The following is a 24,651-nucleotide window of genomic DNA, read 5'->3' as shown; positions in this document are numbered from 1 at the left end:
TCATTTTAATGGTTTCCTATGGGAAATTAATTTTTGGGATACACACTTTTCGCCTTACTCCGTCTGGGAACCAATTAAGTTCGTAAGCTAAGGTATCACTGTACTATTTTTATTATTATATTATTATTATTTCTCTCTCTCTCTCTCGTTTGCTGATCCCTGGAAATTTCCTGTGTATTTTTGTCCAAAATGCACCTGTGAATTTCCACACATTTGCAACCGCCGACTTCCTTTTTTCCGATTATGAGTCTCCACTCTAATTTTCACTTAGACGTCACCCCTGCGTTCCTCCGCGTCACATCTCATATCGCCGCCGTCTGACGAATGCTGACTCATACTTCTCTCACTTTCCTTTCCTTCCTTCTTTCCTTTCTTTGCTTCCTACACGGCAGGCCTACCGCCTCTCCAAAGGTCGCGTGTGGCCCATGATTATCATCCTGTGCCTGATCGCCGCCATCCTCTCAGCTTTTCTGGACAATGTGACCACCATGATGCTCTTCACCCCCGTCACCATCAGGTGCTAATGCTAATTCCTATCCATCGGTGAAATGGATGTGCGGGATAAGCTATGGAGGTGATTAAGAGTACGTTTAACATTTTATTCTCTTTTTTTTTGGGGGGGGGGTGAAGATTATGTGAGGTGCTCAATCTGGATCCTAGACACGTGTTGATCGCCGAAGTCATCTTCACCAACATCGGCGGCGCGGCCACAGCTGTTGGCGACCCGCCGAACGTCATCATCGTGTCCAATCAGGATCTGCGCAGACAAGTAGGAGCTTGTTTTTCTGCCTTTCGACGTGCACTCTCGACAAGGTGTCATGTCACCCAGACGCAGGTGTTAAAACACATCGAAAAAGACAAAGAAATGAATCATGTTGATTCAAATCCTGAAGTAAAAATGTTTTAAAAAGTAGAAAAACAATGTAGGATCATCCATTTTATTTATTTTTTTTCAAGCAAGAAAAAATACATTTAATTTTTAAATCGTGTTGTTCACTTGAGCTATTTAGTTGGCTATCTAGCCAGCTAGCTACCTCTCGAGCTAGCTATCTATTAGTCATCTATTATAATAATAATAATACATTTCATTTATAAGCGCGTCGGTCACTTTAGCCAGCTAGTAGATAGCTAATAGATAGCCAACAGAGAGCTAGCTAGATAGCTAGCCACTTAGATAGCTATGTAGCTAAAAGATAGTTAGTTAGCTAATACACTGAATGCCACTATTAAATACACAGATCGCTAATAGATAGCCAACAGATAGCTAGCTACATCGCTAGCCACTTAGATTAGCTACCTCGCTAGCTATCTATCTACCTCTCTAGCTGGCTATCTATTAGTTATCTATAATAATAATAATAATAATAATAATAATAATAATAATAATACATTTCATTTATAAGCGCCTTTCAAAACTCTCAAGGTCACTTTAGCCAGCTAGTAGATAGCTAATAGATAGCCAAAAGATAGCGAGCTAGATAGCTCGCCACTTAGATAGCTATGTAGCTAAAAGATAGTTAGCTAGATAGTTAGTTAGCTAATACACTGAATGCCACTATTAAATACACAGATCGCTAATAGATAGCCAACAGATAGCTAGCTACATCGCTAGCCACTTAGATTAGCTATCTCGCTAGCTATCTAGCTACCTCTCTAGCTGGCTATCTATTAGTTATCTATAATAATAATAATAATAATAATACATTTCATTTATAAGCGCCTTTCAAAAATCTCACGGTCACTTTAGCCAGCTAGTAGATAGCTAATAGATAGCCAAAAGATAGCTAGCTAGATAGCTCGCCACTTAGATAGCTATGTAGCTAAAAGATAGTTAGTTAGCTAATACACTGAATGCCACTATTAAATACACAGATAGCTAATAGATAGCCAACAGATAGCTAGTTAGATAGCTAGCCACTTAGAATAGCTACCTAATCTTGCTATCTAGCTAGCTATCTATCTGGCTACCTTGCTAGCTATCTATTTGCTAACAGGCTATCTGGGTGGCTATCTAGCTATCTATCTAGCTGGCTACCTTGCTAGTTATCTATTTGCTAACAGGCTATCTGGCTGGCTATCTAACTAGCTATCTATTTTGCTATCTATATGCTATCTATTAGCCATCTAGCTAGATAGCTAGCTATTAGTTATCTATTAGCCAGCTAGCTAACTTTCTATCTATTTTGAGTTATTCCAGGTTGAGTGAACGCTGGATTTAACGCTGAAATTAAGTATAAAAATGTCATCTAAACAATAATTAACTAAATAAAGACATAAATAAAAATTAAAAATGTGATTATTTCTTAACAACCTAATTTAAAAATAAATAAATAAATCGAGGTGGCTACCTAACTAGCTATGTATTTGCTAGCTATTAGCTATCTAGCTATCTCTTAGCGATATAGCTATCTAACTGGCTAGCTATCTAGCTAGCTATGTATTAGCTATGTTCTTGAGAGTTTTGAAAAGTGCTTATAAATACAATGTATTATTATTATTATTATTAGCTATCTATTAGCTAGCTAGCTAGCTTTCTATCTATTTGAGTTATTCCAGGTTGAGTGAACGTTGGCGCATGTGGCTACCACTGCTCACCCACAGAAAAAACTTATCCTGTAACTGTAAAGTGACCTTGAGAGTTTTGAAAGTCACTCATAAATGAAATGTATTATTATTATTATTATTATTATTATTATTATTATTATCATCCATGGAAGGTTATCTATTTTTGGATTGCGCTGGAAAATATCCCTCCCGTGACACGCAAGTAAACAAACAAACCGAGCAAACCACAAGCTGTCCTTATCAGAGCGCCACCACGACCCGACTGGCGTCTCGCTCCTCGCCGTCCCCCGCCCACTTGCTTTTCTGTCAACACAGCCAAGACAAACTGGACACCGGGACGGTGACACACCGTTTAATTAAAACCAACGGAGCGAATATAGCTTAGCGCTATATTTCGAGATGTTCAAGCATAGCTGAACTGCGGCTAGCTATCTATTAGCTGTATAGCTATTGCGCTAGCCATCTAGCTCGCTATCTCTATAGCTATATATTAGCTATCTATTATATACAATATATAGCTTGCTAGCTATCTCGATAACTATCTATTCGCTATTTATTAGCTAGCTAGCTTTCCATCTACTTGAGTTACTTCCAGGGCGCGTGTGGCTGCCGCTGCTCACCCACAGAAAAACATATTCTGTGAATTATTTTATGTAGAATAAATCTGCTCATTTTACGTATAATAACATTTTGATGACAACAACCGATCGAACTTAATTGGTTTCCTGTGTAAGGCGAAAAGTGTGTCTTCCAAACATTAATTTCCCATAGGAAACCATTAAAAATGAGACTAATCCGTTCTCAGGTCCACATAAAACATAATTTTCTACTAAATAAGCCTTAAACTATTATCTAGTTGACTTTCTATCTATTTGAGTTATTCCGGGTTGAGTGAACGCTGGCACTTATAAATGAAATGTATTATTATTATTATTATTATTATTATTATTATTATTATTAAGTGACGTTGAGAGTTTTGAAGGGCGCTTATAAATGTAATGTATTATGATTATGGTTAATGTTATTGTTAATGTTAATGTTGTTACTATTATTACTTTCTAACAAAAAAGTTTTTTATGCGGTTATAATGACACAACAACGGCGCAAAACGCGCAACCTCCATGTCAAAACGTGACCCAGGTCCATACGCGTTTCTTTTAGGGCATCGATTTTGCTAACTTCACCGGTTACATGTTTCTGGGAATATGCCTGGTCCTGCTAACTTCCTTCCCCTTCCTACGGATGCTCTACTGGAACAAGAAGCTTTACAACAAAGAATCCATCGAAATTGTGGGTGAGTTCAAATAACCAGGTGCGGGTTGGTGATGTCGGTGACCGTGAATCTTAACTCATTTGCTGCCATTCCCGAATTTTGGTTTTTCTTGCCAGGGGTGCCGATAAAGCGCTGGGTCAGACCTCTGGCAATGTTTATTTCACTTCCACGAGGGGACAGCATTTGCCCTTTTGTCCATGATAGCGCTTTGTTATACTTTCAGCTGTTGTTAAAGCGCCATATGGCTATCTAGCTAGTTAGCTAGTTAGCTAACTATCTAACTGGCTATCTATTAGCTATCTGTTAGCTAGCTTTCTATCTATTTGAGCTAGCTCGTTATCTAAGTAGCTATCTATTAGTTAGCTATCTGGCTGGCTATCCAGATAGCTATCGATTGGCTAGCTAGTTAGCTTTCTATCTATTTGAGTTACTTCCAGGTTGAGTGAACGCTGGCGCATGTGGCTGCCGTTGCTCACCCGTAGAGAAATTGATCCTGTGACTGTAAAGTCACCTTGAGAGTTTTAAAGGCGCTTATAAATACAATGTATTATTATTAATTAAATAATTAATTAATATAAATTTTTTTCTGTTTTTTTTCTAATTGTCAACATTTTGGCAAATCATTTTTCTGGGATTTTTCTAATTTTCAACATTTTGGTAAATAATTTTTCTGGGATTTTTCGATATTTCAAAATTTTGGCAATTATTTTTCCAGGCATTTTCAAATTTTCAAAATTATGGCCTTTAATTTTTTAGGGATTTTTCTTATTTTCTAAATTTTGGCAATTATTATTATTATTATTATTATTATTAAAACTCAATATTCTGTGGGTCCTGCAATTTGAGTGAAAATGACAAAAACTCTGGCACTGGAATGGACACATTTTTGCACATTTTATGGCAGTGAATGAGTTAAAAGGAAAGTAGTAATTGGTACACGTAATTACATTTATTTATTTATTTATTTATTGGATATGCCTTTATTCGTCTCGCGGTGGAGACATTTTCACAGTGGCAAAGTTATGAAAGGAAGAGTAAACGTAAGAAAGGAAAGAAAGAAGTAGAAAAACAATATACAGAAGCTACTGGAAACAGAAAAAAAACAAAATAACGAATAATATGACAACACAAAGACACAGAGAGTCATTCATTCTTCAGCACTTGCTGTCCCCTCTTTGTGACATGAAGCAGTTCTAGATAATAGAGTATTTTTGTATTTATTATTTTTTTTTTTTTTATCTACCGCAGAGCTCAAACATGAGATTCTGGTATGGAGGCAAACGGCCCAGCGCATCAACCCCGCCAGCCGAGAGGAGACGGCCGTCAAATGCCTCCTGATGCAAAAAGTTCTGAACCTGGAAAGTCTGCTTCGCAAGATGATGAAAACATTCCAAAGGTAACAAACAAACAAACAAACAAATAAACAAACAAACAAACAAAAAACATGGCATCAATTTGACCTCGACAGTGAGGATACAAGTGAAAGACCAGCATGGATTTGAATTCTGTCCAAAATGGCTGCTTCGAGCCAAAATGGCCGACTTCCTGATGAGGTTCTTGAGACTTTTCATAGGGTAGTGATGTTAATTGGTGAAAATGTGTATCAAAAAATTTTATTTTTAATACCAATATATGTTTATATATTATTGGTGAAAATTAGATTGGTAAAAAATGTTTTTCAAAGCTTCCCAGTAGTTTGCTCGGGACTAAAAAATGGCTTCCGTTATTCAAAATGGCCGACATCCCGTTCATTTGAAGGCACGCTTCATTCAAACATTTAAAATGTACAAATTATTATTATGATTATAATTAAAATAGAAACATCCCTCAAATTTTATGTTAGTGGGTGAAATTGGTATTATTTTTCCAACTTTTTAGGGCGGGAGTGAAAAATGGCTGCTTCGAGCCAAAATGGCCGACTTCCTGTTTAATCAGGTTCTTGAGACTTTTCAAAGGATACCTGTTAGGATAGTGATGTACTCAATTTTTTGTTAATTGGTGAAAATTTGTATCAAAAAAATATATTTTTGATACCAATATATTTTTATATATTATTGGTGAAAATTAGATTGGTAAAAAATGTTTTTTTAAAGCTTCCCAGTAGTTTGCTGGTGACTAAAAAATGGCTTCCGTTATTCAAAATGGCCGACATCCTCTTCATTTGAAGGCACGCTTCATTCAAACATTTAAAATGTACAAATTATGATTATAATTAAAATAGAAACATCCATCAAATTTTATGTTAGTGGGTGAAATTGGTATTATTTTTCCAACTTTTTAGGGCGGGAGTGAAAAATGGCTGCTTCGAGCCAAAATGGCCGACTTCCTGTTTAATTAGGTTCTTGATACTTTTCAAAGGAGTCCTGTTAGCATAGTGATGTACACTCAATTTTGTGCTAATTGGTGAAAATTGGTATTAAAAAAATATATTTTTGATACCAATATATTTTTATATATTATTGGTGAAAATTAAATTGGTATCAATGATTTTTGTTAAAGCTTCCCAATGGTTGCTGGTGACTAAAAAAATGGCTTCCGTTATTCAAAATGGCTGACATCCTCTTCACTTGAAGGCAGCCATTTTACAATTAAAAAATAATTATAATTATAATAATTAAAATAGAAACATCCACCGCATTTTGTGTCAGTGGGTGAAATAATAATAATAATAATAATAATAATAATAATAATAATAATAATAATAATAATAATAATAATAATAATAATACATTTCATTTATAAGCGCCTTTCAAAATTCTCAATGTCACTTTCCAGTCACAGGATCAGTTTTTCTGTGGGTGAGCAGCGGCAGCCACATGCGCCAGCGTTCACTCAACCCGGAGGTAACTCAAATAGATAGAAAGCTAGCCAGCCAATAGATAGCAAATAAATAGCCAATAGATAGTTATATAGCCAGCTATATCGCTGATAGATAGCAAGCTAGATGGCTAATTGGTAGCTAGCTAAATAGCTACATAGCTAGTTAGCTCACTAATAGATAGCTAGCAACATTTTAGGGTGTAAGTGAAAAATGGCTTCTTCAAACCAAAATGGCTGACTTCCTACTCTATTTTATTTTATTTTTTTTTTAAATAAAAAATGGCCGCCTCAATTCATGCCATCCCATTCCAGACAAAATTATGCCGATGACGTCATGACATGAAATATGTTTGACAGAGAAATTTCCCAAGAGGACAAGAACTGGGAGCAGAATATTCAAGAGCTTCAAAAGAAGGTTTATTTTCCCCCTTTTTTTTCCTCGTACTCATGAATACTTGCTAACACAGAAGGTTATCTTCCTAACGAAGACTTTGAAAATTGTCCCTGTTTTGTGCCTTGACTTTGCCTTTTCTTTTTGTTCCCCACAGCACCGAATCACCGACAAGGTTCTCTTGGTGAAGTGCTCGTCGGTGCTGGCCGTGGTGATCTTCATGTTCTTTGTCAACTCCTTTGTTCCCAGCATACACTTGGATCTCGGTGAGGTCGTTGTGAAGTCATGACGAACACTTTAGCTAATGAACGTTTCGCCTAACGAACGCTAAATTCGCGAAAATATAATTTTGGCATACAAACTATTTTTCGGGAGACACACGAAGCGCCACAATGAGTGATGTGAGACACATTATGCAAAAAAAAATCAACATCAGCTAAACAGAACGCAATTGATGAGGAACTAGGTAAAATTATCGCCGGGAAAGCACGGCAACTTCACTCGGATATCATCAAGAGGCAACCTGGATGTTCGTCATCCATTGATGATTTCAAGGCTAGCCACGGATGGTTCGAGAACTTTAAGTGTCGTACAGGGATTCATAGTGTCTTTCGTCATGGTGAGGCAGCGAGTTCTGACGATAAAGCTACCAAAGCTTACAAGGAATCTTTCCTCAAGATGGTGGAAGAAGAAGGCTACGTTCCTCATCAAGTGTTTCATGCTGATGAAACCGGCTTTTTTTTTTGGAAAAAAAGATGCCTAAACGGACTTTCATTATACAGGAAGAGAAGTCTGTCCCTAACCATCCTTCCTACAGTGTTTATGGAATGTGCCTCTCCTTCCAAACAGCAACTCCCTCCCTCCCATCTCCTCCCACTCCATTCCATCACAAAGGTAAATAAAATAACTTTATTATAAAGTACAGTTTATTTCTTTAATTACAAAACAATAGGACATGTATTATACACAATGTAAGATATATTCTGTGTAGTTTTAAAGCAAAGCAACGGACGGTCTCAGATAATAGAAGAGGTTGAAAAACGTCTGTTGATTTAGATTAACGAAAAGTAGCTAGCAGGGGACAGTGTGGGTGAGGCTATTATCGCCGAGAAAGCACGGCAACTTCACTCGGATATCATCAAGAGGCAACTACATCAAGGACCATTACAAAGGTAAATAAACTGACTTTTTTTACACAGTACAGTTTATTTCTTTAATTTCAATACCATAGCACATTTATTATATATAAAATATAAAATAATATATAATATGTGTAGTTTTAAGGCTTATTTTGTAGAAAATTATGTTTTAAGGGGACTTGGGAACGTATTATTCTAATTTTAATGGTTTCCTATGGGGAATTAATGTTTGTAATACACACTTTCACCTTACACACAGTTTCTGGAAACCAATTAAGTTCGTAAGCAAAGGTATGACTGTATGTTCTTATTTTAAGCATCATTTTGCTACTTCCCACCATTGCACCCCTGCCATGTCGAGAAGCGATGAACGAAATGAAGCCCCGATAATGACGCTAGCGTCCCGGCGCAGCCCGAGTTTATTACAAGCCGCCTGGCCGTGACATTTGTGAAATGAGCGTAACCCCCATAGCAGCGTCCCGGGTGCCAACACGACATTGGTTTCAATTATAGCCGCTTTTCAAAAGCTCAGCCTCATTAAAAGCACATTAAGCCAACACGGTTGAGATATCATTTTCCTCCGTCGGTGGTCGCTGATGCTTTTCGTCATCCGTCACCAAACGGCTGACAACGATGGATGGACGCTCACAAATCGTTGCGTATTTGCTACAAACGCCTGATTTGGCAACATTTTGGGGCATTCGTCTGACTGTAGCGAGCTAGCTAGCTAAATAAACAAACTAGCTACCCATGTAGTTATCTAGCTAGCTAAGTAAACAAACTAGCTTCGTTTGTGAGCTACAAAATAGATATATAAGTAGCTAGCTAGATTGCTAGGTAGCTAGCTAGATTGATAGATAGGTCAATGGTTTTGTTTCCCTCAATGTGAATTTGTAATTGAGTCAAAGAATGAGGTTATTTTTTGTATTTGTATCGCGACTGAGTGAAAGTGAATTAGCTTGTTAGTCTATGAGTATGAACAAGTTGACACGCAGGCCTAGTTATTCAGCTAACTAGCTAGCTCGCTACTTATTTAGCGAGCTAGCTCGCTAGCTAACTACTTAGTTAGCAAGCTAGCTAAATAAACATACTATCTAGCTAGCTACATAGTTTTCTAGCTATCTAAGTAAACAAGCTACTTAGTTTGTGAGCTAGCTAGCGAGTGAGTAAGACACTGAATTACTCACTTTTTGGCAGAATTTTAGGAATTCAGTTACTTTTATATTGTTAGGTGATTTGGGTTGTCAGCAGAGGTGTTAAATCCATCCAATGTAAATAAAAAATAGATAGGTAGGTAGCCAGATTGATAGGTAGCTAGCTAGATTGATAGAGGTAGGTAGTTAGCTATATAGGTAGCCAGTCAATGGTTTTGTTTCCCTCAATGTGAATTTGTAATTAATGAGTGAAAGAATGAGGTTATTTTTAGGTTATTCAGCTAGCTCGTTAGTTAGCTAAAGAAACGATCTAGCTAGCTAGCTAGATGCTTATCTAGCTAAGTAAACAAACTAGATAGCTACTTACTCACTTTTGTGAGATAGCTTACGAGTGAGTAATTAAGACACTTAATTAGTCATTTTTTAATGGTTAGGTGATTTGGGTTGTCAGCAGAGGTGTCAAATCCATCCAATGTAAAGAAAAAAATAGATAGCTAGGTAGCTAGCTACGTAGATAGCTATGTAGCTAACTAGATTGATAGGTAGCTAACTAGATTGATACTTAGCTAGCTAGATAGGCAGGTAGCTAGGAAGGTCGGTGGCTAGGTAGCTAGGTAGCTAGATAGCTAGGTAGATCGGTAGGTAGGTAGGTAGGTAGCTAGGTAGCTAGATAGATGGATTTATAGGTAGCTAGCTAGGTAGCTAGCTAATTAGATTGATAGTTAGCTAACTAGATTGATAGGTAGCTAGCTAGGTAGCTATCTAGGTAGCTAGGTCTAGGTAGCTAGGTAGCTAGGTAGCTAGATAGATGGATTTATAGGTAGCTAGCTAATTAGATTGATAGGTAGCTAACTAGATTGATAGGTAGCTAGCTAGGTAGCTAGCTAGGTAGCTAGCTAATTAGATTGATAGGTAGCTAACTAGATTGATAGGTAGCTAGCTAGGTAGCTAGATAGGTAGCTATCTAGTTATAGCTAGGTAGGTAGGTAGGTAGCTAGGTAGCTAGATAGATGGATTTATAGGTAGCTAGCTAATTAGATTGATAGGTAGCTAACTAGATTGATAGGTAGCTAGCTAGGTAGCTAGCTAATTAGATTGATAGGTAGCTAACTAGATTGATAGGTAGCTAGCTAGGTAGCTATCTAGTTAGCTAGGTAGGTAGGTAGGTAGCTTGGTAGCTAGGTAGTTAGATGGATTTATAGGTAGCTAGCTAGGTAGCTAGCTAATTAGATTGATAGGTAGCTAACTAGATTGATAGGTAGCTAGCTAGGTAGGTAGCTAGTTAGCTAGGTAGGTAGGTAGGTAGGTAGCTAGCTAGCTAGGAAGCTAGCTATAGACAGACAGTGAAAAAGGTACATTCATGTCCAATCCAATGAGCACATCCCACTTGAGAAGCAAAAGGATCAAAACATGCCTCCAAAAGAAATTGAATTTGATTAGATGTCATATCTCTTGTTCCCAATTTTTTCCTTTTTCCTTTTTTCCCCCTATTATTATTTTTTGCGTCCTTCCACTTCCATTCGTCCTTGTCGTCGTCTTTCTTGGAAGCAAAGCACTTACAGCTGATATTTACGCAGAATTACAGCGGATGGACTCATATGTCCTTGTTTTCATTATTTTGTCCATTTTTTTTTTTAGTCTAATTGATTTACCGCGGTCTATTTTTCTTAATTATATACTTTGTGGTTGATTTATTATTTTTTTTTGCCCCCCCCCTCCCACTCAGGTTGGATCGCCATCCTCGGCGCGCTGTGGCTTTTGATCCTGGCCGACATTCAGGACTTTGAGATGATCTTACACCGGGTGGAGTGGGCCACGTTGCTTTTCTTTGCCGCCCTCTTCGTCTTGATGGAGGTGCTTTATTTAGTTACAAAATAATAATCATAATAATAATAATCATAATAATCATAATAATCATAATAATACACTAAAAAAGACAATCAAAGTGTCTGTCAGAAAGGTTCGATCGGACACTTTGAACAACGACTCGAACCCAGAAAGATTGTCTGTTACTGCCGGCAGGAGACGTAGCCATTCATGACAGACGCCTGAATTCTGCAGCCTTCTGCCAAGCTATTTATTGAGTGTATATGCAAATTAAAGTGATACATTAGTAAAACATAGTTTTCTTGATTAGAATACCACACATCTTGAGTGCTAAGCACAATAAAACATTGTCTCTACCATCAACTGATAAAATTGTAACCTGGCTAATGAGCTCTTCCTGTGAAGGAGTTTCAAGTGGTAAATTGCTTCGGTGATAAAGGAGTTATACCTTTGCTTACGAACTCAATTGGTTCCCAGAAAGTGTATGTAAGGTGAAAAGTGTGTATCCCAAACATTAATTTCCCATAGCAAACCATTAAAATGCTTCAATTGTGTATTCCAAGTCACACATGTTGATTAAGCATATAACAGCATGATTTTTTTAAAGATGATTTTTCTCCATCAGTGTCTCAAGTATTGTAGATAATATTGTATTTTATTGTTGTATTTTTACTTGTTGATGTTGTAGGCTCTGGCCCAGCTGCAGCTTATCGACTACATCGGCGAGCAGACGGCCTTGCTTATCAAAGTAAGTCACTTTATTTTGAAGCGACCCACTCGAGTGGTTAGAAATACAGTCATACCTCAGTTTACGAACGCTTTAGTTTACGAACTTTTCACCTTACGAATATTACATTCGTCGTGCTCTTAAATTCCGTGCTCGCGTTGACCACCTGGCCTCTCTCTTTGAATGTCATCGTCTGAGCCCGCCTCGGCGCTTTTTCCGACTGACTTCCTGTGAAAAAAAAAAAAAAAAAACGCACAAAACCTCATCTGTGTGACAGATGCAAGGCGGAGATTTCATTTGTGTTGCTTAGCGGCTTGACGGAGCAAAACTGAGCGTTATTTGTCTTTGTGAGGCAGTGGCGGGGTGTCACCAATTTTTCCAATCTTTGAGTAGAGTGATACCTCGGCGTACAAGCTTAATTGGTTCGCAGAAAGAATGTGTAAAGTGAAAAGTGTGTATCCCAAACATTAATTTCCCATAGGAAACCATTAAAATGAAAATAATCCGTTCCCAGGTCCTCATAAAACATAATTTTCTACTAATTTTCTAAACCTTAAAACTACTAATTTTTTACTAATTTTCTAAGCTTTTAAAACTACAAAAAATATACCTTATTTTATGTATAATAAATGTGCTATGGTGTTGTAATTAAAGAAATAAACTGTACTATATAATAAAGTTGTTTTATTGACCTTTGTGATGGTTGTTGGAATGGAGTGTCCGGTTTCATCAGCATTAAACACTTGATGAGGAACGTAGCCTTCTTCTTTCACCATCTTGAGGAATGATCCCATGTTGGTGCTTTCTCTGCGATAATTTTACCTAGTTCCTCATCAATTAGGGTTTGTTTAGCTGTATTGATAGCTTTTTGCATCAAGTGTACAGATGGCTTGTATTTTGCATGTTCTATATTTTTTTATTATGTCTAACATTTGTCTAATACAAAAAATCTAAATCCAATATAAATAATGAATATTAAAAAAAATATATATAAAAAAATATTCTAAAAAATATATTTAAAAACTATATAATATATATGTATATATATATATATACAAAAATATATGTGAAAAAATCTATACATATATTTTTTATCCCCACAAATATATATTTTAATTGATACTAAAATCTTTTGCTGGTAGTTTTGGCCATATATATTCTCGTGAGTTTAACGTTCGTAAGCCGAAAAATTTGTCAGCCAAGGCGTTCGTAAACCGAGGTATCACCGTAAATCCATTTTGTCCCCCTTTTCCACCTCCATTGCCGATGAGCGGCTGACGTAAAAACGGCATCAAAACGAAGAACTGCTCATGTTCTCGTGTTCTTGATTGCAGGCCGTGCCCGAGGATCAGCGCATGGCCATCGCTATCATCTTGGTGATGTGGATCTCCGCTTTGGCTTCTTCTCTCATAGACAACATCCCCTTCACCGCCACTATGGTGACGATCGTACTTTGGGGCGCTACTGGAAGAGCTAAGCATTTCAATAAATACATCGCTAAAAAGTCCAATACGTATCTGTTCAGATTCCAGTCCTCATCAATTTGAGTCGGGATGCGGATGTCAACCTGCCCGTCAAACCTCTCATCTTTGCCTTGGCCATGGGAGCCTGCCTCGGCGGTCAGTCTCATTCGTCAATGTTGTCATATCGTCATGGTAGCTAACCAGCAAAAGAAATTATGGTCACCTAAAATATTATAACATTTTCCTCTCTTTCTTGAGTTTACCTACCTACATACTTAGCTACCGTCCAAAATATACAGTGTATATTTGGCTTTTTTTTTTGCATAATCGTGATCACTCACTCACTCACTCACTCACTCACTCACTCACTCACTCACTCACTCACTCACTCACTCACTCACTCACTCACTCACTCACTCACTCACTCACTCACTCACTCACTCGAAGTGACCTTTCACATAGAAATATGACAACTAGCCAGCGAACGAGCTAACTACCTAATGAATGAGCTAGCTAACAAACGAGCTAACTAACTAATGAGCTAGCTAACGGACAAGCTGCCTAACAGACTAACTGGCTAACGAACGAGCTAGCTAACGGACAAGCTGCCTAACGGACTAACTGGCTAACGAACGAGCTAGCTAACGGACAAGCTGCCTAACGGACTAACTGGCTAACGAACGAGCTAGCTAACGGACAAGCTGCCTAACGGACTAACTGGCTAACGAACGAGCTAGCTAACGGACTAGCTGTCTAACAAATGAGCTAACTGAGGAACGTGCTAGCTAAGGAACGAGCTAGCTAAGGAATGAGCTAGCTCATGAACGAGCTAGCTAACAAACCAGCTAACTAACTAACGAGCTAGCTAATGAACGAGCTAACTGAGGAACGTGCTAGCTAAGGAACGAGCTAGCTAAGGAACGAGCTAGCTAAGGAATGAGCTAGCTCATGAACGAGCTAGCTAACAAACCAGCTAACTAACTAACGAGCTAGCTAATGAACGAGCTAGCTAACAAACGAGCTAACTCGATAATGAAACCACCAACCAACCAACTAAGCGCACTAGTTAGCTCAATTGATCGCGGGATTGTTAGCAAGTGAGCTAACTAATGAAAGAGCTAACTAACTAACTAACTAACTAACTAACTAACTAACAGGAAGCAAAACTGATTAAAATGAAATTATGCTCACTCGCCGTTACTAAATTATATGGTCTATGCTAAATAACAAACCAAATAACCACACATGCATAGCTAACCAATTAACCAACGAACCAGCTAGCCAGCTATCTAGTCAACTAGCTAACTATTTAGCTAACCAACTAACCAATCAGGTAACTAACCATCTAACCAGTTAACCAGTTAACTGACCAACCACCTAACTAGCAAACTAACAAATCGACTGACTAACTAACCAGCTAACTAACTAGCCCCCCAACAAACTAAATAGTTAACTAGCGAACCAGCTAACGAACTAGCCAACTAGCTAGCTAACTGGCTACTAACTAGCTAAATAGCTAGATAACTAGCCAACTAACTAACAATGACAAATCTGCTAGTTATGTAGTCCTGGTAACAAACTTGCTAGCTGAACTTGCTAGCTTGCTAGCTGTATTCAGCACAACAAATTGAGATATTTTATGTCATCTGCTGCCTTTTTTTGCGTGCATTTGTGCGTGTGAAGGTAACGGAACATTGATCGGGGCATCGGCCAACGTGGTGTGCGCCGGCATCGCAGAGCAACATGGCTACGGCTTCTCCTTCATGGAGTTCTTCAGGTAAGCTCCTTCCTCTGAACTTCAAGGACACTTTACAGTCACAGGATAAAGTTTTTATGTGGGTGAGCAGCGGCAGCCACACGCACCAGCGTTCACTCAACCCGGAATAACTCAAATAGATCGAAAGCTAGCTAGCTATATAACGCTCAGGTAGCAAACTCGCTATATAGCTAATAGCTAGCGACCTAGCTAATCGATTTGTATCTCAAATAGATAGAAAGCTAGCTAGCTAGCTAGCCAATAGATAACTAATAGCCACCTAGCGAGATAGATAGCCGGCCAGGGAGCTAGATAGAAAATAGATAGCAAATAGATAGCTAGCGAGATAGCTAGCTTGATAGTCTGATAGCGAGGTAAATAAATCAGGAACTTTTCAAAAGGCATGCTATTGATATATTTATTGATTCATTTTGATTTATTTGTTGTATCTTCGTTTGTTTTCGTATATATTTGTTCATGTATATGTGTGTATTTATGTTTATTTATTTATTTGTTTATTTCTATTTAGCTTAGCTAGCTAATGGATAGAAAATAAATAGAGAATAGATAGCCAACAGCTAGCCAGCTAAACAATTTACAGCCAGTCAGCGAGACAGCTAATAGCTAGCTATAAAATGCTTTTAATGAAACAACAATTTAGCTAACGGTACATTAAAAAAAAATAAAAAAAATCTGCATTTTTTTTTGTCCATTCTCAAACAACATCAAAATCAAGTGAGCCACCCTCATTTCAAGCTCAGATAACTCCTGACGAATACAATTTAGGAATTAACTCTTTTTTTTTCTGATCTAAGAAAATAGTCTAAGGTTTCTTACGCTGCATTAAATGTTTATGTCGTCCTAAAACTCAATATTCTGCGGGTCCTGGAAAGTCGAGTAACAATGACAAAAACCCTGGCACTGGAGTGGACACATTTTGAGTTAATCATTAATCACAATTGGGATGGATCCGACTGATCCATGCTGGCTGACAACCCGAGGGCAAAGTCTCCCGGTTTTGTCAGCCAGGCGCCATGTGTCCATGGAGGACATGGGCGGCGGCCAAACGTCCGACCATCTGCAGTCACTCGAACATACCAGGATGGGTTACAGTGAAAGTGAGAGGCAAGTTCAGACTGAAGATGTTTGTGTGTCATCTCGGAAGTTGTTTGCGGCTTGAAAAAGTACCGGGAAAAAAAAAAATGGTTTCCTGTTCTGCCTTTTCTCAGGAAGAAGCCAAAACAGTGAGTTTCAAGGGCGATGCGTTCAAAGACACATAAAAAAATACGACGTGCATAGTGTACTTAAAAACAATCACGGCGGTGTATAAAGGGCTTAGAACTTACTTAATAATAATCCATTTCATTTCTAAGCGCCTTTCAAAACTCTCAAGGTCACTTTACAGTCACAGTTTTTCTTTCTGTGGGTGAGCAGCGGCAGCCACACGCGCCCAGTGTTCACTCAACCCGGAATAACTCAAATAGATCGAAAGCTAACTAGCTAGATTACTCTCAGGTAGCTAACTCGCTATATAGCTAATAGCTAGCTACCTAGCTAATAGATTTGTAAATCGCTAGCTAGCTATGTAGCCAGCTAGATCGCTAGATAGCTAGCTAGATAGCCATATATATCTATATGGATATATATATATCTAGCTCTCAAGTAGCTAACTTGCTAGATAGCGAATAGCTAGCTACATAGCTAATAGATAGTCAATCGCTAGCTAGCTATGTAGCCAGCTAGATCGCTAGATAGCTCGCTAGATAGCCATATATATCTATATGGATATATATATCTAGCTCTCAAGTAGCTAACTCGCTAGATAGCGAATAGCTAGCTACGTAGCTAATAGATAGTCAATCGCTAGCTAGCTATGTAGCCAGCTAGATCGCTAAATAGCTAGCTAGATAGCCAGATAGATAGCTAGATAAATTAAGACACATTTTATTTGGCATTTGTACTACTTTTTTGCCGATATGTTGCTCTATCTAGCTATCTATCTATCTTGAGCTAGCCATCTGGAGCTGGTTAGCTTTATAGCTATATAGAGCTAGCGAGCTTTATGGCAATATAGCTATTTTATTTCTTTTTTTAACTTTATGTTACTTCCGGGTTGAGTGAACGCTCAAAACTCTCAAGGACACTTTACAGTCACAGTATATTTTTTCTGCGGGTGAGCAGCGGCAGCCACACGCGCCACGTTCACTCAACCCGGAAGTAACTCAAATAGATAGAAAGCTAGCTAGCTAGGTAATAGGTAATTCCGGTGAGGCCACTTAACGATTATTCATAAGCGCCTTTCAAGACCTTCAAGGCTTTTTTTTTAATTGTACTTAATTTTAATAATTTTTCATTTATTTATCAACTTTTTATTCGCCGACAGGTTAGGCTTCCCCATGATGATCATGACGTGCATGATCGGCATGTGCTACCTACTGGCCACTCACATCGGACTCGGATGGAACATGTGATCCAGGACTTGAACTGAAGCAGAAGAAAACCACAACATGGCTTCTCGAACCCTTTTTTTTTCACCATAAAGAAACAAAAACGTCCAAAAATGTCTCCATCAAGCTAACAATGAACACTTTTTTGTTCAATATGTGGCCCTCTTCTATTAAACTGAATATTCCCCAAACGATTAATTGGATTGGATTAGGCTTTATTAGTCTCGCAGTGGAGAATTTTACATTTCACAGCAGCAAAGTGATGGAAGTGAGAGGAAAGGAAATGAAGAAGTAGAAAAACAAAATACAGGAGTTGCTGGAAAGGCATCTTAATATGGTTCATACAGTGATACCTCGGCTTACGAACTTAATTGGTTCCCAGAAAGTGTGTGTAAGGCGAAAAGTGTGTATCCCAAACATTAATTCCCCATAGGAAACCATTAAAAATGAGAATAATCCGTTCCCAGGTCCCCATAAAATGTAAATTTCAACGAAATAAGCCTTAAAACGACTCAAAATATACCTTATTTTATGTATAATAAATGTGCTATTGTATTGTAATGAAAGAAATAAACTGTACTATATAATAAAGTTGTTTTATTGACCTTTGTGATGGTCGTTAATGGCTTGATGGAATGGAGTGGCCGGTTTCATCAGCATTAAACACTTGATGAGGAACGTAGCCTTCTTCTTTCTTTCCATCTTAAGGAATGATCCCTTGGAGGTGCTTTCTCTGCGATAATTTTACCTTGTTCATCATCTATTGTGTTCTGTTTAGCTGGGTTGATAGCTTTTTGCATCAAGTGTACAGATGGCTTGTACGGGTTATTTGTGGAGCCTGATTTATGGGAATTTTAACCTTGCAGTCTACACTCTGCTTTTGAACTATCAAAGTTGAAACGAGTCCAAATTTCACTGTTTTCTATCCATTTTGTCACTCTCTCTGTCGTCTGACTGTCTAATATTTAAACCACCTTCCCTCACTGCTGCGTTCTTGACCAATCAAGTGGCTTTAACCAAAGACTGGGGGCGGGGAATAGACTACATAAACAGTCGACTGCCATTTTGTTGTTAGGAGAACGGGCTTGTTCGCGACGGACACATCACTCATTGTGGCGCTCCGTGTGAGTCCCGAAAAATAGATTGTATGCCAAGGTAAAATTTTCATAAATGTAACGTTCGTAAATCGAAGAGTTGGTAAGCCAAGGGGTTCCTAAAACCAGGTATCACTGTAAATGAAAAAAAAAAATGTGAAATGCGCATAGAAATTTGTGAACGAATTGAAAAACACCAACAACTTTATTTCTTTGATTTCTCTGTGAGGGTCAGCGCCGCTGATTATAGTAATCAGAGTACAGTAATCAGAATACAGCTTACAAACGCTTTCGTTTACGAACTTTTCACCTTACGAACATTAAATTCTTGGTATACGAACTGGTTTTCGGCAAACAAACCGACCTGGGAACGGATTGAAAGAAGAAGGCTACGTTCCCCATCGAGTGTTTAATGCTGATGAAAGCGGCCATTCCATTCCATCAAGTCATCAACGACCATCACAAAGGTCAATAAAACGACTTTATAATATACTACAGTTTATTTCTTGAAGTATAATACCATAGCACATTTATTATACACAAAATAAGGTATATTTTGTGTAGTTTTAAGGCTTAGAAAGTAGAAAAGTATGTTTTATGGGGACCTGGGAACGGATTATTGTCATTTTAATGGTTTCCTATGGGAAATTATTTTTTGGGATACACACTTTTTGTCTTACACACTGTCTGGGAATCAATGAAGTTCGTAAGCCAAGGTATCACTGTATATATATTTTTTGCCCCAATCTTTTTTGTTTAATTTGACGTACGATATGGTCGCAGACTTAATTTGATTTCTTATCTTTTCAACGTCATCCGCTAGCTTAAATGACATGACCGAGCGCTTTTGAAACGCATCGTTTTCTTGCATCAGTTGGAAGAATATAATCATACTTGACTCCGGTCAACATTTATAATGTCAGCCTCTCAAGAAACACCTCTTCAGATTTCTTTGTTGCTGTTGCTAAGATACGGGCCATGCCACAGTCCGGCACTAATATGCATTCATTACATGGCATTATTCTGCATGCCGCGGCCCGCTGCAACATAATGGACAACGTTGAATGTGCATCACGATGTTAGTCTTCCGGACTGTAATTAAATCACAATACACAAAGACGACAACTGATTACACTTAAAAAGAAGACGATAAAAAAAAAAAAAAAAAAAACTTTTATTTTATTAGCCGACAATGTCGCTCTGGTGATTCACATTTCAAAGTTCATCGGGGAAATGAAAGTGAAAACAAAAGCGGATGCGTTATCTTTTACTTGTGACAGATCGGCGGCCTACAAACTGACTTTACTTTTAATACCAGCGAGAACAGTCGAAACGTAGGATCTAAACCAGTGGTGTCAAACATATGGCACGCGGGCCGGAACTGGCCCCAAAGGAGGTTTGATCAGGCCCACAGGATAATTTAATTTAAATGGAAAAAATGCATATTCATATTTTTCAAGACCCTCATTAGCCAAAATGTCATTATCCAAACGGAGAAAAGTAGATAAGGAGACTTCCTGAATATTCATAATTGTTTTATGGCACCGCAACGCGCTAGCAGGCGTACGACAATTTTGGCTAGCGAGCCAGCATCTCACTCTTGCACAGCAATCGACCGTGTGATGGCACCAGAGGGGGCGGAGTTTGTGTGTCATTTAGCCTCTGAGTCTCTATTCTACATTTTAAATGGCTTTCAACTTACGACCGTTTTGACTTACGACCATTTGGTCGGAACGGAACTCGGTCGTAAGTCGGATTTTACCTGGATTTATTTTGGGGTACAATTGATGAAATTCTTGTGTGGTCCCATTATTTTAAGTTAACAATTTAAAATTACGCTTACACCGAAGATAAGTAAATACATAAAAAATACATCATCACGCAGTAACGCGAAACCAAGTATCCGGTTCCAACGCCCAAGGAATACCACTGAATATTTGAAAGCAACATACTGACATATTTTGTGCTACTAATAAATTCATGAAGTGTCTTTGGTTTATTTTTACACCATTTTTTTAACCCCCCCCATTTTTTTAAATTAAGTATAAAAAAATATATATGTCATCTAAAAAATAATTAACTTAATAGACATAAATAAAAAATACAAATCTATTTCTTAACAACCTAATTTAAAAATAAATAAAAATAAATCGACCTGGCTACCTAACTAGCTATCTATTAGCTATGTAGCTATCTATTAGCGATATAGCTATCTAACTGGCTAGCTAGCTATTAGGTATGTGCTTGAGAATTTTGAAAGGCGCTTATAAATACAATGTATTATTATTATTATCGTTATTATTAGCTATCCATTAGCTAGCTCGCTTTCCATCTATTCGAGTTACTTTTGGGTTGAGTGAACGCTGGCGCATATGTCTGCCGCTGCTCACCCACAGAAAAACTTATCTTGTGACTGTAAAGTGACCTTGAGAGTTTTGAAAGGCGCTTATAAATGAAATGGATTATTATTTTAAAAATACAATTGTTGTAAACCTGTTAGCATGTTAGCTTCAGGAATGAAAAATGAAAACTACCGGCTACTATTAGCAAGTTAGCTAGTTAACGTCACATTCTTTATAATTCCAACATTAGTAGGACGATTTTAAGAAAATTAAACAAAGAACAAAAATAAAACAATTTGTAAAAACACATCATATAGAAAAATGCTACTCATGATATAGAATAATACATCAATAAGACTACAGGCTTTAGCCTACTTTAGCTATCGCTATATATATTTCCTCACAATATTCCAAAAACATCCTTCACGTACATTTTAAACACGTTGAATATCACTAAAAGTAAACCACAAACTGCTGTCGAAACTTTACACCATACCATAAAGTCTGTTCTTATTAATATTTCCTTAATTTTGGATGGGATTAGCATTAGCTCGCTATGTATCTGTACAGAATTATCACTTCATGAAGATAATTTTTAAATAAATAAATAAACAAACAAATACATAAATAATACGCATAATAATAATAATATTGAATTTTTGTGTCCAACATGGTGTGCAAATGACGTGAAGGCACCGAGAATGTCCTAACGTCGAATTCAAACGCTGAACCATCGTTTTGCTGTTTAAAGATGGCCATTCGCTGTAAACAAATCCATCTCTCCGATTGGACGACGATTTTGAATGGACAAGTGAGTCTACGGTCCCCGCCACAAAGATGGTGAAGGTAGGGAGAGGGGCGTGGCCATATTGTTTATTTAAACTTTAAATAAATTAAAAACTTTAAATTTTAAAGTTTTTACTTTTTTTTTTGTTTTTAAATTCATGACTCCAAATTAATATGATTGAAAAATACAAGCTAAATAAATACTATCATCCCTCCATTTTGGGATAATATACATGTTTTTTTTAACCCAAAGATGTTAGCAAGACAATTAGGCGACTGGCTACTATTAGCTAGCTAGGTAGGACTTGAACTCCCCATTTATTAAATCCTAAAAGCTACATAAATATAACTGATTACTGTAATCTGATTACAAGTAATCCGAGTATTTGTAATCTGATTACTGGTCATTTGATTACTGTAATGACTACTTTAAAATGGTGACTTGTAATTCGATTACCTGTAATCAGATTACAATAATCTGATGACAGTAATAACATTTATAGTAATCCAAGTAGTTACCGGAGTACAATAATGAGATTACGTTAATCAAAATGCTAGTAAGCAGATTACAAGTAAAAGTAATATTACAAGTGCTCTGATTACAGCAATCATCGGATTACAAGTAATCCGAGTATTTGTAAAATGATTACTGGTATTCTGATCACTGTACTCTGATTACTAGTAATCAGTGTAGTTTAATCTGATTACATGTAATCAGATTCCTGTAATCATATTCCTATAATTGGATTACTGTAATCTGATTAGTAGTATTCTGATTACTGTACTGTGATTACTAGTAAACCAGCGAGCTATTTACCTTAGCCCTTAAAACCTTATCCTCGAAAGGCTATTCCCATTTTTAGGGGGTTGTGCTGGTAACTCTGACAGACCTCTTTTGCAGTAGACTACTCCCTGAAGCTATACTAGTAATTGGATTATAGTAATCCGATTACTAGTAATCGGATTACCATAATCCAATTACCAGGCTGCTATTTTCAGTCAAATGCAAAACACCAAAAAAAATCCGATTACTAGTTATCGGATTACTATAATGTAATTACTTGTAATGAAATTGCAAATAATCAAATTACTGAAATCAGATTACGAGTACTCATATTACAAGTAATCAGATTACAATAATTTGTAATTTACTTGTAATCTGATTACCAGTAATTTGACTGTGTAATCCAATTACTAGTAATCGGATTACCATTAATCCAATTACTAGTAATCAGATTACTAGTACTCAGATTACAAGTAATCAGATTTAAAAAAATATTACTTGTAATCTGATTACCAGTAATCTGACCATGTGTAATCCAATTACTATAATCCAATTACTAGAAATAAAATTGTAAGTAACCAAATTATTGTATTCAGATTGCTATAATCCAATTACTAGTAATGAAGTTTCAAATGATCAAATTACTGTAATCAGATTACTATTACTCATATTACAAGTAATCAGATTACAATAATTTGATTACTTGAAACCTGATTACCAGTAAATCAAGTCAAATCAAAGAAATCTTTATTGTCAAATATGCTAATATGCATGACATACAGCACAGATTAAATTACTCTCCTCTCGGACCCAGCATGCAAGGCATTTATAATGACTTTAGCAAACATAATAAACATGAAAACGCCAATTTGCTGGGAGAGGGGAGCCGCTGCGTGTTCACGCGCCGCCATCTTGGGTAAAAAAATAAATTAAAAAAAGTAAATTGCCTATGTGTAATCCAATTATTAGTAATCTGATTACCAATAATCCAATTATTAGTAATCAGATTACTAGTAATCTGATGAAATTGGAAGTAACCAAAGTACTGTAATCAGATTACTATAATCCAATTACTAGTAATGAAATTGCAAGTAACCAAATTACTGTAATCAGATTACTATAATCCAATTAATAGTAATCATATTACACTACTTTACCAGTAATTTGACTGTGTAATCCAATTACTTGTAATCTGATTACGAGTAATGCAATTACTAGTCATCCAATTATTGGATTACCATAATCCAATTACTTGCTATGAAATTGCAAGTAACCAAATCACTGTAATCAGATTACTAATACTCATATTACAAGTAATCAAATGACGAAAAATTACTGGTCATCTAATTACCATTAATTTGACTGTGTAATCCAATTACTAGTAATCCCATTACTAGTAATCAGATTACTATAATCCAAATACTGTAATCCAATTATTAGTAATGAAATTTAGAGTAATCAATTTACTGTAATCAGATTACTAGTACTCATATTACATGTAATCATATTACAATAATTTAATTACTAGTAATCCGATTACTAGTAATCAGATTACAATAATGTTATTACTTGTAATCTAATTACCAATAATTTAACTGTGTAATCCAATTATTAGTAATCTGATCACTAGTAATCCAGTTACTAGTAATCCAATTACTAATAATCCAATCACTAGTAATCTCATTACAAGTAATCTGATTGCTAGTAATCAGATTATCTCTAATTGGATTATATATAGTCAAATTACGAGTAATCAGATTACTAGTAATCGGATTACATGCAGTCAAATTACTGTTAATCAGATTACAAGTAATCAAATTAGTGTAATATGATTACTTGTAAATATATATTAGTAATCTGATTACAGTAATTTGATTACTCAAAATGTCATTACTAGTAATTGGATTATAGTAATCTGATTACAGTAATTTGGTTACTTCCATTTACATTACTAGTAATTGGATAACAGTAATCTGATTACTAGTAATCAGATTACTTGTAATCTGATTACATGTAACCTGATTACTAGTAATCTGATTACTTGTAACCTGATTACTGTAATCTGATTACTAGACGAGCTTCA

The 24,651-nt window shown here is 36.7% G+C and overlaps 1 protein-coding gene across 3 annotated transcripts in view; it reads left to right on the top strand.

Moving 5' to 3' along the window:
• Nucleotides 1-18,166, top strand: part of oca2 (oculocutaneous albinism II) — a 36,890-nt gene extending 18,724 nt beyond the window's left edge. For all 3 annotated transcript variants that reach the window (XM_089001495.1, XM_089001494.1, XM_089001496.1), the window contains 12 exons: nucleotides 393-517; nucleotides 631-769; nucleotides 3,727-3,859; nucleotides 5,087-5,234; nucleotides 7,016-7,073; nucleotides 7,207-7,315; nucleotides 11,069-11,196; nucleotides 11,858-11,917; nucleotides 13,231-13,335; nucleotides 13,422-13,515; nucleotides 15,043-15,136; nucleotides 17,499-18,166. In XM_089001495.1, coding sequence (XP_088857621.1) covers nucleotides 393-517; nucleotides 631-769; nucleotides 3,727-3,859; nucleotides 5,087-5,234; nucleotides 7,016-7,073; nucleotides 7,207-7,315; nucleotides 11,069-11,196; nucleotides 11,858-11,917; nucleotides 13,231-13,335; nucleotides 13,422-13,515; nucleotides 15,043-15,136; nucleotides 17,499-17,586 — 1,281 coding nt within the window. In that variant the 3' untranslated portion in view covers nucleotides 17,587-18,166. The remainder of the gene's footprint in view (nucleotides 1-392; nucleotides 518-630; nucleotides 770-3,726; nucleotides 3,860-5,086; nucleotides 5,235-7,015; nucleotides 7,074-7,206; nucleotides 7,316-11,068; nucleotides 11,197-11,857; nucleotides 11,918-13,230; nucleotides 13,336-13,421; nucleotides 13,516-15,042; nucleotides 15,137-17,498) is intronic.
• Nucleotides 18,167-24,651: the final 6,485 nt, after the last annotated feature.

The sequence above is a fragment of the Hippocampus bargibanti genome, linkage group LG07, assembly GCF_051943395.1.
Source record: "Hippocampus bargibanti isolate YZ-2025 linkage group LG07, ASM5194339v1, whole genome shotgun sequence".
NCBI classification, from domain to species: Eukaryota; Metazoa; Chordata; class Actinopteri; order Syngnathiformes; family Syngnathidae; genus Hippocampus; species Hippocampus bargibanti.
Note: the sequence above shows the minus strand (reverse complement) of the source record. Positions and strands in the feature narration are given on the sequence as shown.